We start from the raw sequence: 18,852 nt of genomic DNA on the forward strand, positions 1-18,852 counted from the left end.
ATTTTATTTATGCCCTTAAAAGTGATCACAAAATTTAAAGTTAGAATTTACATATCATTTAAGGTTTGCAAAGCACTTGACATATTAATTTATTTGATTATTGAAGTGTTAATTAATTTAAAATTATTCTGAGAAGCAGTCCTCATCATATTGCCAATAAGATCTATGACACACAAAAATTAAGAACTCCTGCCATAGATGATCATAAGATTACCTTTTTTTAATTGCCTGTATTACTTACTAAAAGCCTCAAACTTTTCCCCTGGTAATCCTTTCCTTCATGTCCCTAGCCTCCTACTGACCAAAACATATTTTTTAAGGATTATGAGCACAAAGAATAATCTGTCAATGCATAGTAGATGAGAAAATAATGAATTGCTTTGTGATTTCCCCCCTTCATTTTCCCAGCTGATTTTGGACTTTCTAAAATTGTGGAGGATCAAGTTACCATGAAGACTATATGCGGAACCCCAGGATATTGTGGTATGTCCTTTAATACAGACTTCCACTGTTCTTTCTATTTACAACCTAATTTGTGTGTTCTGCAATTTGTATCTATTCTAAAATACTGTCCCTTCTGGATACAAGTGGTTGAAATTTTTTAAAAATCCAACAAAACTAGGACATCATATTAAGGTAGCACTCTTTTTTGAGTTTTTCCCAAAGGAAACAACCTCTGACTTTTATGAAAATTTGAATGGACTAAAAGGAATGCTACTTGAATTCTTTAAAAACAAATGTAGTTTGCTTTAAATAGTAAACATTTATTAAGTGCCTACAATCTGCCATGCACTATTATCCTAAGAACTCAGAATACAAAGGAAGGCAAAAGACAGTTCATACCCTCAAGGACTTCATAATATAATGGGGAAACCACCAAAGATGTATGCATAAGTTATATTCAGGATAAAAGTGGGGGATAAAGAGAGACAAGGCATTGGAAATTTTATTCACCACTTAGAAGTGGAGTCTACTGGAGTTTATTGACATGGGTGACATAGTCAGACCTGTGTTTTAGAAAAATCACTTTGACAATGAGAGTGGGAAGAGACTTGAGGAAGGCTGACCATTCTTTCAATGGCAGGCTATTACAGTCTTCTAAGGGTGATAAGAACCTGTATCAGGGTGTTTGTAGTATTAAAAAAGAAAAGGGGAAAATTTGAAAGACATTGCAAAAATGAAACTGGCAAGCCTTGGCAATATATTGGATATAGTGAGGGAGGTGGTAGAGATAGTGAGGAGTTGGGGCTCACAGGTTTGCATCATGGGGCACTGGGAGAATAGTGTTGTCCTGGATAATAATAGGGAGGTTTGGAGGCAGGAGAGTTTAAGGGAAAGGTAATGAGTTCAGTTTTGGATATGTAGAGTTTAAGATCTCTTCATCTTCTTATCCCTTTAGTTTGGTGGGCAAGTTGTTCCTGGTTGAAATCATAATCCTTTTGTCTTTTGAAATATTATATCTTAACTTTGCTCTTTTATAATGGTAACTGGTAATGTCTGTATAATACTTTAACTCTTATTCCTTGGTACTTGAATTCTTACTTTTAACTGTTTGTAGTATTTTTTCTTTGATTTGTCAGATTTAAATTTTAACATATCCAGTGTGATATTCCAGGCTGTTTTCATTTTTAAATTTCTTTCAGAAAGGAAGTTGAAAGACTGAAAGAATAGGAAAAAATATAAGATATTCTTTTTTTATTCTTTTAATTCTCACTTTGTTCTTTGATTCAAAGAGGGCTGATGTGAAAGAGAATTCTTTACTCTATTTTCTATCTTGAGTTAATACTAACTTAAGTATCCTGACTAAGTACTTGACTAAGTACCTCACTATACTGAAGACAGGATTAACTCTCCTTCTCTACTTTTAAATTGAATCAACAAAAGATTGAACACCCTACTTAGTACTAGGTAAGAAGCTAGCAAGGTACTTAGAAAATTCATACCCTTAGGTGTGAATCTTTTTTTGATGAGAACATAACCTTCAGAAGGTGAGAAGTCTATCCCACAGACAATTTGGAAACTGTAATTGACCCCTGTGAAGAGAGGCAGAGACAAAAAGTCACCATAAAAGCAAGCCTGAACTCCCTCAAAGCAGATTGTCTTTGAGAAGATAATCTGAAGAGATTATCTTCTGGAGATAGTCTTCTGACTAGGGAGAGTCTTCGAGGGAGCTTCACTGGAGACTGTGGCTTGGATTGTGTGCTTGGAGCTCGGCTTCAACTTGGATTCTGACTCCTGGTCTACTTTGTTGGGTGAATGAAAGACTGACTCCTTTCCTAGTTTCCTAAGAGACTAGCTTCCATCTTGGAGGAGGCCTTGTGGTTAACTCACCACCAGCCTTCCTGGTTGAGAGCTAATTATTCTCTGCCTGGATTAAGCAGACACAGAGTAAACATTTAAGTTGATAACCTCTTCACATTTCTCTGCTTTATTGTTTCCTCTCCATTTTGTAAATGTTTGTAAATAAATTTCTGACTTGAGATATAATAAATATTGGTGACTACATAATTTCATAAAATTATTGTCCAACCATTCAATTACCCTTACCTTACATTGACCTTGCCCTTACCCTTACATTGACATTCTTTCATGATTTCATGAAATATGATATCTAAACTTTCTGTCTTTCTGATCACATAGCTTTCAGGATTCCAGTGATTCTTAAATTATCTGGCTTTGGTGTTTTTTCCAGGTCAAATGTTTTCAGTAGGAAATACCTTATATTTTTTCTATTCTTTCAGTCTTTCAATTGCTTTAATATTTCTTCTTGCTTCATGGAGTCATTTATTTCTATTTAGTTTATTCTTCTACAATTCTCACTTCTTTCTCATCCTTTCCTCCAGCATTTTTATTTCTTGCTTTATTTTTTAGGATTTCTAGTTGGAATTGTGCTCAAAAATTATCCTTTGAAATTTTGCCTACAGATCTTTTGGAGTCATTCTTTTCTGGGTTTATATTTTGACCATCCTTTGCATCCTAATAGCACTTTGTGGTTAGGATAATTTTGCTGTAGTTTTTGTTGTTGCAATTTTATTATTTTTCTAGTTTTATTTACCCAAATCAGACTTTGAATTTGGGTCAGGATTTGGGTCACTTCTGAAGGGAATGTCTATACCATATTCAGTGTTATTTTACATTCTGTTTTTTTCCCTGCTTCTCTAGATATTAAGTGATATGCTCTTTAAGGATCCCAGGAACAATTTAGGCAGTGGACCTGCAAAGTTTCACTGACTCCAAAGCTGTCTCCTTGGTCTGAGTTTTGTCAGTTCCTGACTGGTGTTTGTGTCCAGGAAACTTGACTGTGGGTTTGCCTCTGGTTGGACCTTCAGTAGACTGCTTCTTGCTCTAGTCACAGTTAAATAGTGTAAGGTTCTTTAGATGAATCTAAAGATTCTGAAGTGTGATAGAAGTATAAATTTCTTTTTGGTCTGAGCTTTCTTCCATGATTTATTAGCTGCAGATTTCAGATTAGGCTTGCAGATAGATCTGAGATTTCACTGCTCACTTCTCTCCCTAATCCTTATTTAGTTACTAATCCTTGCATGTGGCAGAACCTTTTTTGGGTTTACTAATTTATAGAACAATTCCCTTCCCCAGTTCCTAGTGGATATGAAATCCACCTCTGGGGTTTGAGAGTCAGATCTGCCAGTAAACATCAAGACCCTTCTTGATGCTGTGTAGGGAGCAAGAAAACGTGTTTACTGGCAGATCTGTCTCTCAAACCCCATTGATCTATCCTTTTGTTGTTGTTGTTCAGGAAAGTATCTAGGGCCAATCAATACTGTGTATTGGGTCCAAGAAAGAAGAGTGGTAAGGGCTAGGGGTAAGTGACTTACCCAAGGTCATACAGCTGGGTATCTGAGGCCAGATTTTAACCTAGGACCTCCTATCTCTAGAACTGGCTCTCAATTCACTGAGCTACCCAGTTGCCCCTTTAAGCTGATCTTTAAAGAAACTAGGGATTCTAAAAGGATGGAATAAGAAGGAAATACATTCTAGGTAGAGAAACTAATAAAGTTGCAGAGACAGAGGGGGAATATGTTATGTGAAGAAAAATGAAGTTGGTTTGGCTAGACTATACCATCATGAAAGAGACTAATATATAATAGCCTAGAAATGCAGGTTGAAGCCAGGTCTTGAAGTGCTCTGAATGTCAAACAAATGAATCTACGTTTGTTCCTAAAGGAGGGAGTGGAATGTTAAATAGGAGAGTGATATATCCAGATGTATGCCTTAAGAATGTCACTTTTCTAGCTATGCAAATTATTGGAGAGGAGAAAAATTGTATACAGAGACACCAATTAAAAGGCTATTGTAAAAGTAGAGATTAAGGGTGATAAGGAGCTGAATTAGGGTGATGATTGAGTGAGAGGAGAGGAGATGACAAATACGAGAGATATTAGAAAGGTAGAATTAACAAGATATGACAAATGATTTTGGTGTGTGGAATGCAGGAGAGTGTGCAGTTGAGGATGATTCTTGTTAAGTCTCATGAGTGGAGAGGTCAGTATCTTTAAGAAAAATATATTGAAAACAAAGAAAGAAAAATATGTTGTGAAAATAGGAAAAGTAATGGATCTGAGGGAAATATGTTTTCTTCTCTCTGAGACATATCGAGTTTGAGATGTTTATGGACATCCATTTAGAAATATCTAAAGATCAGTTGGTGTTAGAACTCAAAAGGCTAGGTATAAATATATAGATCTGAAGTCACTTATGTTTTTGGTAGTTTAACCCATGGGATAGTGGAGTCACCAGAACAGAAAATATTTAGAAAAAAAGGCCTGGTTAGGTGATCATATAATAATACAACAAAAGAAACTAAAAAGGGATGAACATAAAAGTAGGAGAAGAGTAGATAGTATCTAGTTGAGGGTGGTTAAAAATGTCAAATATTGTAGTAAAAATAAAAATAATAATGATGGTGATGATAACTAGCACCTACTTTATGCTAGACACTGTGCTAAATACTTTTATAAATATTACTTCATTTTCTCAGCAACTCTGCAAGGTAGTATATTATTTTATCCTAATTTTGAAGTTGATGAAACTGAGACAAATAAACATTAAGTAACTTACCCAAAGTCATACAGATACAGATAAGTAAGTGTCTGCGGATATAGTTGAATTCAGGTCTTCCTGACTCCAGATCCTGCACTCTATTCTCTCAATCAAAGTAAAGAAATGGGAAAAAAGACCATCAGAATAGTGATGAGGTCAGAAGCCAAATTTTAGTCATTGAGAAATACGTGAAAATGTAGGAAATTCATGTGCTATTTTTTTCTTTTAGAAGTTTTCCTTTGAAAGGGAAAAGTGTAGTATAAAAGTTTTAAGGGATGGTTTAAAAAGGACTTAAAATGACATGGAATTGAAGTGGGGAGGAGCTGAGGAATTTTTGAGGAAAAGAAACAGTAGATGGTAAGTGGGGATATTGTGGATGAGCCTGCCATCTTCAATGTCTGACCAATCTCTAAGCACTCCATAGCACCTGTCTAAGCCGCCTAGGCTGTTGGAACAAATTGTTCTCATCTACCTCTTCTGCTGGAGGAAGCCTTCACACATTCCCCTAATCCACTGATGGGTTTGAGGCCTATCACTTACCATCAACCTGATTTAGCCTGTCTGCCAATATGGTTTTACAAGTGTGTGACTGATGCATATGCTTTTCGGAGGCCCAAGAGAAAGTTGGGTAAAAGGTGGACACCAAGGGTTGATGGGTGGTCCTGAAAAGGGCTCAGCACACCTTCACACTAGAGGTGCTAGTCCTCCCTAAACATTCCATATATCCTATTTCTCCCTATAGAGAGATGGAATGATAGGAGTCAAATAAATTTCAGAATTCTTGATCATAGAAGTAGAATATTTGAGGGTAATGGCCAAGATTAAGAGTACCCCTGTCTCTCCATGTGGGTGAAGTGGTTTGAAGGAGCAGGTGATGATAGTTGGCAAGGCTGAGGTTGGGGGTCAGGATGTTTGAGAGAATATCTACATCTATGTTGAAGACTCTTAATATAAGGTTAGGTATTGAGGCTGAAAGGAAGATGTATATACTGTATTCCTTGAGAAAGAATGGGAATGACACTAGGGTCAATAGATAATTACGGTTAAAGTTATAATAATGTGACATATTTCTTTAGAGTGATCCTCAAAGGAAGAAAGATTGCCATTGCTATAAAAGGTCTCCTATACATTTGTTATTGAATATATTTTTGTATTTAGATTGTATATTCATTTGAAGCTTCTGTAGTCTTATTGTGCATTCATTTAAAGATTGTTATGAAATACTGGTAAATCTAATTTTGGCCATTGCTTTCCTACTAGTTTACCCACTAGTTTTCCCAGTAGTTTATAGATAATTTAAAAAATAAGAATTCTAGTCATAGATAGCCCTATTAAATATTTTATGAGATTTGCTCATTCTTTCAGTTTATATTCATATTTTTGGATATAATTTCTGTTACCCAGTGCATTTTTTTAAAATTTAAGTATGCTTATTTTTTAAATTCAATTTTATTTGATTTTCATGACCTTCCTTCTCTCCCTTCCTTTACTCTCTGCCTCCATTCATTAAGAAAGCAAGAAAAATAAAACCCTGTTAAAAGCAGGAAAAGTCAAGGAAAATAAACCCTGTGTTGGCCATTTCAAAATCTATTTAATCGACACAAGTAAGCCATCACTATCATATTATCCAGAGGTGGGTAGCTTGTGTCATTTATTGATCATCCACCTCCATTTTTGTGTCATGATAAAATTTAAGCCTGAAATAAAATGATAAACACATTAAGACCAAAGACTATGCTCTGAAATATGAGAAATCTGCCTTCCAGCATGATAGGTATCATTCAATTGACATTCTTTGTAAGAAGGTTATTATACCAGCTAGAAATCTAACTTCCTCTTCAATTTATTCCTGAGACTTTTTTCTCTTTCCACATTGTTAGTCCAATCATTCCCATTCTGTGAAAGACTAACCAATTACAGAAGTAAAAGATAAAGGTAATTAGCATGAGTGATTAAAAAAAAAAGAGCCTTAACACTGTGCACATTCAACTAGGGCAGTGATGGTGAACCTTTTAGAGTCTGAGTTCCCAACCTGCAACCCCCATGCCACATGTGAACCACTTCCTTACCCCAGACAGGAGAGGGCAGAAGTGCTCCCATTGGGCTGCTATGTAGAGGGGTGAATCATGTGAGAAATGTCCTCAGGCATGGTGAAGAAGGGGGGGAGTGCGGCCCTCTCTAGCACGTGTGCCTTAGGTTTGTCAACATGGAACTAGGGAGTAGTTAGTAATGAACATATTTATTGGGCTATACAATTCCAGAAAAGGACAATTTCTAAGGGAAGAAGGTAGAAGATTTGGAGGTGTACAAACAGGTTAAGAAACACCGAGTAATTATGGAAGGAATTTAGAGGAAAGGTGGTTTATTGGAAGTAGAAAATAAATCATCTTGCAGAATGGATTTTTCTTTCATCCTCTGAAAACCCTATTCCAGTATTCTAGTCAACACATCTCTTCTTTACATTTAGAGTCTGTACCAAACAATTTAATAATTATATACTCTATTAGTTCTTTATATCTTTCCTACTCTTCAAGGGCAGAGATGGTCATTTTTGGTGGATATAATAGTGAGGGACAGGAAGCAAAGTCCTTATTTCTTGTTCTTTTACCTGACTTTATCTTTTACCTGTTGCTTTGGCTATAGAGACTATATCAACATTCTTCTTCTTTTTCCAGGAGGTACACTGGAGGTACCTTTTCCCAGGAGGTACACATAAAGAAATGCCCTTTCTTTTTCCCAGAAGGTTTTACTTAATCTTCCATCTTGGAATCAATGCTTTTTATTGATTCCAAGGCAGAAGAACAGCAAAGGGGGCTAAGTGACTTGCCCAGGATCACATGGTTAGGAAGTGTCAGAAGCTAGTTTTGAATGTAGGATTTTCATTCTCTGTGCCTGACTCTCAGTTCACTGCTACCCCCTTTTCCAGAAGTTTTGATGCTTAAAATCTTGGATGTGGAGATAGTCTTTAGGATGATTTCTGTCCAAGAAAAATTGATGGGGGGCATAGTTTATATGCAAATTTAATGTATCAACAGTATAATATATCAAAAACCTAGTGAAATTTTCATACCATTTGATATCCATTAAAAGGGTAAGTTTCCATTAATGAGGTGATTGCCATTCTATACATTGACCTGGCTGAACTCTGTCTAGAGTATCACATTCACTTCTGGGCACCATAACTTAGGAAAGACATTACTAAGCTACAGATCATCTTGGATAATTTTGTTTTGTTTTGTTTTTTAAATACATTCTGTCTTAGAATTGATACTAGGTATTGCAATGCAGAAGAAAGGCAAAGGGTAGGCAATTGGGGTTAAGCAACTTCCCCAGGGTCACACAGCTAGAAAGTATCTGAGACTGAATTTAAACCCAGGATGTCCCATTTCCTGGTCTGATGCATTATCCGTTGTGCTACCTAGTTGCCCCAGATTTTCTTGAACAAGGCAACAGGGATGGAAAAAAACCTCAAATTCATATCACATGAATATCATGGGAAAGAACTGGGAGTACAAAGAAGAGGAAACTCAAGGAGATATGTTAACTTTCTTCAAGTACTTGAATGTTTGCCACAAAATAGACATTTGATTTGTTCTGCTTAATTAAGGAAGACACAAACAAGAGCAGAAATAGGACCAATGTGTACACATTTTAAAGTTCAGTTTTAGGATTTTCCTTGTTTTATACAAGGGGAGAGAGAGACAGACAGACAGACAGAGAGTCAGAAACAGAGAGAGAGAGAGAGAGACAGAGAGAGGCAGAGAGAGGCAGAGAGAGAGAGAGAAGTAGAAAAAACAGTAGCAAGTGATGAGTTCCAATTCACTAAATCTTCAAAGTCTGGATGATCACTTATCTGGTATGCTGTAGAGGAAATTCTCTTTTGAGTATTTGTTGACTTGTGGTTCCAACTAGTTTTAAAATTCTATTTTCCTCTAGGAGAAAAAATGCATTATTAAAATGAGAAAAATAGTCAGGATTTTGGAATTTTTGGAAATTCATTTTGGAAATTTTCAGAAAAAATTGAATTTTTAAAATGTTGTTTTGTTTTGACTGATGGTCCTTGTTTCCATTGATGTAAAAAGCATCCATTTCATTAAAAAAATAAAGCCCTTACTTTTTGTCTTAGAATTGATATGAAGTAATAGCTCCAAGACAAAAGAGGAGAAAGGGGCAGGTAATTAGAATTAAGTGATTTGCCCAGGGTAACAAGGCTTAGGAAGTATCTAAGGCCAGATCTTAACCCAGAATCCTGTTTCTAGGTCTGGCTCTCTATCCACTGAGCCATCTAGTTATCCCTCTATTTCCTTTTTAAAGCATTGGACCATTTAAACAAAATATATAGAAATTATAGATATTGGATCATTCAAACAAAATGGCAGGAGACAGAGGGTGAGAGGCTATTGGACATCCAAGGCAGGAAGCTCAGTACTGCTTGTTATCAGGAGGCAGAGGGGACAGAATGTCATCAGTAGGTCAGGTCTGAATTGGGTCCACCTCTGTGTTCTGTTTGATCACCCCTGTTGCCCAGATTATGTCATCAATTCCTAGATAAAAGGTAGATCGTTGAATTTAAGACAATTAGAAATATTTTCGATAATTCCAATTTCACAACCAGAATTCAAATCTTGGCTCAGATAGTTATTTGGGTAAGTCTTGTAACCTTTGTCTGACTCAGTTTTCTCATCTGTGAAGTGGGGATAATAATAGCATCTATCTCACAGGGTATGAAATTAGATAATATTTTTAAAGCACTTTGAAAACCTTAAAATGCTTTTAAAGCACTAGTTATATAGAATGAAACTCTCGGAGGAACAGTGGGGCATGGGTAGACATTCTGTTTCTTTTTTTTTTTAACCCTTACTTTCCATTTTAAAATCAATACTGTGATTGGATCCAAGGCAGAAGAGTGGTAAGGGCCAGGCAATGGGGATTAAGTGACTTGCCCAGAGTACTGATTCCAAGATGGAAGATAAGGTTTATTTAAAAAGTGAACCAGAATATAATGACTACATAACAATATGCAGATCTCATCTGATAATATAAGAAATATTCATTGCCCATATTCACCTACCTCTACAAAAAAGAGAGTGAGGTATCATGCTGCCTTGCCATTGTTAGCATTATAAGATATCCTAAGGTCATGCTGTTCTAATTAGTGAGAGCTCATCATATCTATTGATCCCCATCAATCTGATCAGATTTCACTGCCATTTTCCTTCCATTACTTCTGCTGCCAGAGTACCTTCTCAGCCATATCTCTTGTTCCTGCCTTGGAACTGTTCTGATTGATGAGATCTCATAACTATTTAGCCCCAGACATTGCTCTGTTTCATTACAATCATCCTGCCTTTTTCCTTTTTTTCTTTCTTGCTCGAAGAACAGCAATTAAGTCAATATAACCCTTGCTTCTGGAAAGGGCATGTCACATGATTCCCCATATGGCTTCATTCACCATTCCCAGAATAAACTTGCCTTCTCTGGTCACCAGTTTTCTATGGCACATGTAGCTACTTTTCTGTGTAGTGTTGTCTTTGTATAAATTATTCTTGTTCTCCTCACTTCACTCTTTATCATAGAGATCTTCCCAGTTCTCTCTGAAATTAGGTACTTCATTATGTTATAAATAAAAATCAATCATTGGGATTTTATACTAAATTTATAAGTATTTATTAGTAAAGAGAAAGAGAGAAACAAGGTTTCCAGATTATCTAACTTAAAAAGTCACCAGCCAAATTACTTCTGCTCCATCAGGTCCTAGGTTCTCCATGGGCCCTGGTTCATTTCACAAGCAGGTAGCAGGGGACCAAGCTACCCACATGGTTGGGCCAGACAAATTAAGGCCAGCCAAGGAACAGGCTTGAGTACAGGAAGGGACTGGAGCCTAAGAACCTGAGTTCCCAGATTCCTAGTCTAGTGTGGTCCCATATAGATAAGCACTGGGAAGGCTGAGAGAAAGCTCCTTTCACAAGCCCAAAGAATGGCATGAGCTTGCTTCACACACTGGCTTTTCAAGCTCAGTCTAAACATGTGATCTCAAACTTATGGCATACATGCCAGAAAGGGCATGCAGAGACCTCTCTGTGAGCATGTGTTCTTTGGCTGCCAGAGTTCATTACTAGAAAGGCAGAGGGACGTGGGCTGTGCTGCTCCCATCTCCCTCTTCACTAGCTTGAGGACTTTTTTTCACTTGACCTGCCCCTCTACCCAGTAGCCCAATGGGAGCACTTCATCCCTCCCCTGTCTGGGATAAGGTGGGTAACTCATAGGCGGCAGAGCTGGAGGGGAGCAAAGAACTCAGGTCACTCCTCTTCCTAACCCTAACCTTAAATTTATTTCTAACCCTAAATTTGTTTTTAACCCTAGCACTAATTTCGTTTCTAATCCCAACCCTAAATTTGTTTCTAACCCTGTGGACATTTTTCACTTTATCCATCCCTCTACCCAGCAGCCATCCCTCCCCCATGGGGAGTAAGGTGAGGAGGGGTCAGGGCAGAAGTTTGGCACTAAGTCTGGAAGGAGCAGGGCACAGTACATGGTTTCTAGATGGGGTCATGGCATGGCACATGGTTTCTAAAAGGCTCACCATCACTGGTCAAAACCCTCCCCAAGATCCTCCAGTTGGCCACAGTTTTACTTTAGTCCCCACACCACAATGGCAAATTAAGACACAAGGCTCTGTGATTCCTATAATGTAAGATTTGTGGGATCTGATGAACTCCTAGATATTTAATTCACACAATTCTTATGGTATAATAATATTCTATTACATTCATATACAGTCTGTTTAGCCATTTCTCAATAGGTGGATACCCCCCCTTAGTTTCTAACATTTGACTAGCATGAAAAGAACTATGGTATTTATTTTTGCGCATATTGGTCCTTTTGCTTTTTCTTAATCTTTTTGGGATGTAGGCTTAGTGGTATAGCTGGGTCAAAGTGCATGCACATGAGGTAAATTCCTTTGCATAATAACTATACTAATTAACAACTCCAAAACAGAGTACCAGTGTGCCTATTTTCCTTCAGTCTCTTCAACATTTGCCTTTTTCCTCTTTTTAGTCTTATGGGGATGAAGTAGGACTTCAAAGATTCCTTAATTTGGGTTTTTCTCTTTATTAATGCTTTAGAACACTTTATGTCATTATTTTATAATTTATATTTCTTTATTTGAAAACTGTTCACATACTTCAAACATTTATTGAGAAATGAATGTTATTCTTACTAATTTAAATAAATTCATTATGCCTTAAAATTAGACTTTTACCATAAAAATTTGTGGAATATATTTTTTCCTTTACCTGATCTTCGCTTATAATTAGATAGATATTATTTTCTATGTTATAAATTTATTTATCATAACAAGGATTTCCTAATTTAGAATTTTTAATAAAAATGAGTTCTGAGATTTATCAAAAATCTTCTGGTAATCTATTGATATCATCGTATGGTTGTTATATTATTTATATTATTGATCTAATTTATTATAATTATGATCTTCCTTAAGTTAACTCTGTCCTAAATTCTTGGTATTAATCTAAAGTAGTTATATCTGATGTTTTTAATCCCTTTCTTAATGTTTTGTTTATATTTTTTTGCATCAGTGTTTATTAGTGACAAGTCTAAAGTTCTTTCTGATTTGTTTCTTCTTGGATTTGATATCAAAACCTTATTTATATCAGAACTATATTGGGAGATTATCTTTTCTTATGTAAAATTTATGCATTAGAAATAATTGTTTTTTGAATATTTGACAAAAGTAAATTCAGTTTCTCTTGGCGTTTTCCTTATCCCCTACTTTGAGGAATTCAGTTCAATTTCTTCTTCTGATATTTGGTGATTATTAGATTTTACAAAACTTCATACTGGGTTATTTTGTTCAGAATTGCTCTCTGTAATAAATCACCCTTTCATCCTTTGATAGATGTGAACACTCCCACTAAAATATATTTGGCAGTTCACTTATGTCTTCTTAGCCTATGTTTATGTACTTCCACAGAGTCTCCTTGAAGAATTGACTTCCTTAGGTTGTTTTAATATTTTGTGAACACTAATATATTTGCTTACCTAAGAACAATCTGATTCTAGGCTTGGTTGTATTAAGGTATTGGATTCTCTTTCAGTTGATCTATCTTTTCCTTCAGGAAAGAGCCACTGCCACTACATAAGAAGAATTAAAAAAAATATATTAGAAATCACTGAATCTCATGAAGCAAAATCTCTCAAGGAGCTAAAATAGCATAATTTTAGTTAACAGTATAATAATAATAGTGTAATTTATAGTATACCACATACATAATATTAATAGTAATAATAGTATTAATTATATATCTGTATATTTGTATATATACATACACATGCCTATATATCTATATGTGTATCTATATTTATGTCAAATTAGCATGAGTTATATAGAAAGAGGGTTGCTCAGAAGAACATGATCCAACTGATAAAGTTAAAAGGATGAGGCTATTGTTTGGAATATTGATTTTATCTACCCAAAGAGAGTGTGAGTATGTCCATTAAACCTTTATTATGTATATATGTTTTATCTTTCAAAAGCACAATATATTTTAAAAGGTTTGATTCTGTTCAATATGTTAACAGGCTTTTAGATCTTTTCGACTTACCCCATCTTTTTGCCAATTATCTGTTGGTTATGCTTCAATACTTCAAATTAATTAGGGGCCAATACTCTTTTTTATACCTCTTTTCAACAGTGACTGCTAGGGCAACTAGTGAACTACAGCCCATGAGATGAATATTATTTCTGTATGCTTGTGTGTGTAAAAGAGAGACAGAGACAGAAACAGAAATTTAGTGAGGACAAAACCATGAATTTCTTAGCCTTAAAGATGGCAGCCATGGAAAGGGAGCTACATAAAGGAGTTGTATTTTTTGTAGTGTGCTTTCTCTATTGTTTTGCATGCCATATCTGTGTTGTCAAAAGGACAGAGACAGTATATTTATACAAAGAAAAGAGTTATATAGACTCAAAGAATGTAAGATATCTTTACTGTGATAGGTGCATTTTTTGATGATGCTTGATAAGATTAGCAAAATAACTTTGCTTTAATAAAAATGATTAAAATATATGTATGAAAAAACAGCTTTTAGTTAGGATTTGAACAGGTTTGGGAGTGGGGAATGAACTTTGATTTAAATATATAATTCTGTCTCAGCTTTGCACTATGTGGAGAGTCAGACCAGGACTTTTATTATTGATTCATTGATACCGTGAATTATCTAAACTTATTGCATGTACCTAAGTAAATAGGGTGAACTCTATAATCTCAAGTCCTTCTCCTTTAAATAGTGAGAGGATTTAACTTCAACATAGTTCATTTCAAGGTAGGATACATTGGTAGAACCTCAGGGAGATGGGAAGTCATTTCTAGTGTTTATGGGCCTGAGTTAGAATTCTTTGTACTTTGTAATTTTTACCAGGTTAAAAAAAAAAAAAAACTTTTTCAAAAGAGAAAGACATAGGGATCCATAGGAGTTTAGCACCACCTAAAGGTGTGGTGGTAAACCTATGGCACACATGCCAGAGGGGACACTCAAAACCCTATCTGTGGGCACATGCACATTGCTCCAGCACAGAGTTTGCCAGAGTTCATTACTAGAAAACCAGTGGGAAGCATGGCTGGGCTGGTCCCTTCCCCCTTTCCATATATGCCTGAGGACATTTCTCCTATCACCCACCCTTTTTTCTTTTTTTTCTTTTTTTTTTTTTTTGCTATCACTGCCCTAGTGTATAAAAAGAGGCAGTATGCCATAGCTCTGTTGGCAAACCTATGTCATGCATACTGGAGGGGGCTGCTCCCCTCCCCTCTCTATGTGCACCTGCTGACATTTCTCACATCACCTGCCCCCCTGCCCAGCAACCCAATGGGAGTGCTTCCTCCCCTGCCTGGGGTAAGGGGGAGGGGTTCACATGCAGTGTGAGGGTTGCAGTTTGGGCACTTGGTCTCTAAAATGTTCACCATAACTGACCTAAAACTTCAGAGAGAACACAAATGTATGTTGCCCTTTTCTGCCCTCTTTTGGGTTTGAGAAGAAAAAATTGATGGAGGACAAGACTACTGTAACTCTCCTAAGAAATGCTGGATAGACTGATTTGCTTTGTTCAGAGAGTCAACCTGAGTTGATTGTTGTGAGATCTATTCTAAATGGACAATGCACAATCCTAGTGAATGGATAACTGGCTGATATATATATATATACCATACCAGCTGATATATATATATATATATAAAATAACTAATATGACACATATAATACTTTGGGATAATTGTAAGTTCAAGGGTGTTATTATAGGGTCAGTAGTCTGGTTTGGAAAGGGTAGGCAGGAAAAGCCAGACCCTGAGCTAATGAATACAGACACTGTATAATAACAGGACAGTTAAATTTAATAACTAAGGGAAAGGTAAAAAGGATTTGGAATATCTAAACTAAAGAACATAAATAACAAACAAAACAAGCTGACAACCTCAGAAAGATGGTATCTATACTGTCAGTTACCTCTCTACCTAAAAGTCTCAGTTCCTATAATACAATACACTTCACTAACCCCAATCCCCCCCCCCCCCCTTCGATGGTGATAGAGGTAGTAAGGTTGGAAGGTAAGCAGGACCAGGGCTCAAAAGGATAGTCTCACTGACAGATGGCTTTTGGTGTCTTCAGCAGCTCTGTAGGAATATCTTTCAGCATCAATAGGTTCCACAGGAAAAGGTAGTTGGTAGATGTATCACAAAAAGCCACAGGAGAGAGACTAGACAGAACCACAACCTCCCTGCTTTACTGTCTCTTAGAAGAAGCAATACACCTGTCACTTCTCCAGAATTATGGAACCTTCCTGCTTCTGCCTTTGCAGGATCTGCTCATTTCCTTATAACTATAACTATAACTATAACTATAACTATAACTATAACTATAACTATAACTATATCTATATATTCTGAAGATAGTGATCTTGATGAGCTTTGCAGTTCTTCAGCATAAAGGGAAATGCTATTTACATTAAGAAGTAATACTTCCTAAAAATCCCATTTAAAGGTAAATTGTAAATTGAAATAACTTTTAAATGTTATATTCAATAAAATAAGAGGATTTGCCCTTTATACAAATTGTATATCTTTTTCCATGTGGCCATTTCTGCTTTTTAAAGTTCTTTTCTGCAGTGAATTTTTGTGCCTCACCATTTGTCCTATTCTGTTTTTTATGGTATTATTTTCTTTAACCTGGTCTGTGAATGACCACAAGCATTCTTTTCTCCCTTGGAACTATGACCAGGATCTCTGCTTCCCTGTAGCTGAATGCTCTAGGGTTCTAGTGCTCCTCTTTTCCAAGACTGTGACCTGGATCTGCAGAGTCCTTCACCCAGTGCCAGCAAAGGAACCCCTGTAATCTCCTTGGGTCAGAGTAAGTCTGACCCTCTTACTCACTGTGGGCTTAAAGCTGTGGAAATGTCTGCTGCCAATTTGGTTGCCTTCAAGGCTTATTTCTGGCTTGCTGGGGTGAGGCCTCCCCTGGCATGGTTTGCCCTGGACTGCTTTCCACTCTCATCCTGGCTCAAGGGAGTTTTCCCCTGCCAACCTCCTAAGTTGTCTTGGGATGGAAAATTCTTTCACTTCATCTTTTTTGTGAGTTGTGCTGCTACAGATTTCATTTTGAGACCTTATTTTAAAGTTGGTTGGAAGGGTATTTAGGAGAACTCAAATGAGCCTTTTCTCTGCCATCTTGGTTCCATTCTCTATAAACATTTAACAACATTGTTTTTAATGTTGCCATTTTGAATATTTGTCTTTCCCATATTACATGAAATAAAAAAAGACTGTCAAAATATGAGTGGAAGGAATCCATACTAAACGGGAAGAAAATGAGGTACATATTATTCTGTCCAGTACTATTGACCTGATGATGCTCTCAGTAAGGCTATAGAAGATAACACAACACTTTCTTTAAATTTACATAAAACAATCATCTTATTCACTTGCACAGTGGTTCCTTAGAATGACTTTTCTTCCAGCTGTTTCTTTCTGAATCCCATTGAAAAATATAAGAATAAGGTAATAATTACAACTCACATTTATATGGTTTCCTAAAGTTTAGAAAGCACTTTATTTACAACAACCCTAAAGGATAGGTAGTATAAATATTGTCCCCATTTTACAAATGAGAAAACTGAGTGCCACAAAGGGCAGTGCTATTTACCAATGATATCTCAACTAGTAAATATTGCAAGCAGTTCAGTACTTTAAACTTTAACTCCAGTGCTACCTTTCTTAATATGTCATTACATGATAGGCATAGTATCATCACTTCCAGGATTAAAGACACAGAAGCATAGTAGAAATAAAGCAAAGTGAGTATCAAGTCTACTTTTATCCCTAATCCACTTAAGGCAAATTACTTTCCAACTCTGGACCAGTTTGCACATCCATAAAATGAAAAATTCAGACTAAATAGTGAAGTTCTATTCCACTATAATGTTCTATATCTAGAGTATTTACTTTTAAATGCCCCTAAACACTTTTCCCCCTCTCTTATATTAATTCAGGAACCCGGGTCATTACGCCTATTGGCTTAGCAATTTAGTTATTATCTAAATGGAGAAAATCTGGTACAAAGTCATTTCAATTTATAAGGTGGGAATCATGCTCTTTTCAATTCATTATATCTAAAATGTGAATTATAAAATAACTTCTTGTGTGAAATAATGTATTATCATCTCTGCAGCACCTGAAATTCTTAGAGGATGTGCCTATGGACCTGAAGTGGATATGTGGTCCCTGGGAGTAATCACCTACATCTTGTAAGTGAAGAAAGCAAAAAAGTTCATTGGGCTACAACATTCCTTAGGCCACTAGGCCCCTAGGCCCTATCAGTTTGGATCTGCTGTCCCATAAAGAAATCTTTTGTTACATGTTTATGTAGCATAAGCATACTGAATGAGAGAATTTTCTGTAAATCCAAATTTTAACCCAAAATTTAATAAGCACTGAACAACAGGTCAAGGAAATATGGACAAGGTCTTTTAATATGTGATTTCCTGAGGGCTAAACTATCTTTTTTGGTTTGTTCTTCCTGCTGTTCAATATTGATCAGCTTTGGGGGTAATCATTTAGTACTGAAGATAATAATTCAAATTTAACTCAAATTGCTTTTTTACCCTAATAATGCTTTACTTTTTACATCTCTCCTAAATTAATTAATTTGGTAGACACTCTCTCATGCCTGGAATTTATTTTCTCCTCATTTCTACCTGTAAAAATCTTTTTCTTCCTTCTAGGCTTGGATCAAATACAACTTCTATGAAATTCTAGTATCCTCCGAGCTCCAAGAATTCTTTTCCTCTTTAAATTTTCTTAAAAGCATATTGGCTATCTCTTCTTTGTTTCCATCATTCTTATCTTATAAAACTGTTCATAAAACATTTGATTCTCTTTAATCAAATGAGATATCCTGAGGAGGATTTGGGTCATAAATTGAGAGCTGGAAAGGATCTTCAAGACCAAATCCAAAGCCCCTTTCCAACCCCTGGTATTTTTTGAAGAAGAGGAAATTGAGAGATTAAGTGACTTATTTAGGGTCACCCAACTAGTGCTTAAAACAATGTCTAATTGTATATCCTCTGAATACAAATACAGTGTCTTTTCCACAATTTTATGCTACCTCCCAAAAAGCCCAATAAACGTTATTTGATGAAGTATTCTTTTTTTTCACTTATACTGTGAGAATATATCTATCATTTCAGACATTTAAAAATGTTTTGATCATTCATTGACAACA

The 18,852-nt window shown here is 36.0% G+C and overlaps 1 protein-coding gene across 8 annotated transcripts in view; it reads left to right on the forward strand.

The window, feature by feature from the left end:
- CAMK4 (calcium/calmodulin dependent protein kinase IV) overlaps positions 1-18,852 on the forward strand; it is a 215,012-nt gene that overhangs the window by 167,483 nt on the left and 28,677 nt on the right. For all 8 annotated transcript variants that reach the window (XM_007486600.3, XM_007486603.3, XM_016431362.2 and 5 more), the window contains 2 exons: positions 409-483; positions 17,800-17,875. In XM_007486600.3, coding sequence (XP_007486662.1) covers positions 409-483; positions 17,800-17,875 — 151 coding nt within the window. The remainder of the gene's footprint in view (positions 1-408; positions 484-17,799; positions 17,876-18,852) is intronic.

Source organism: Monodelphis domestica, chromosome 3 (genome assembly GCF_027887165.1).
Source record: "Monodelphis domestica isolate mMonDom1 chromosome 3, mMonDom1.pri, whole genome shotgun sequence".
Taxonomy (NCBI): domain Eukaryota; kingdom Metazoa; phylum Chordata; class Mammalia; order Didelphimorphia; family Didelphidae; genus Monodelphis; species Monodelphis domestica.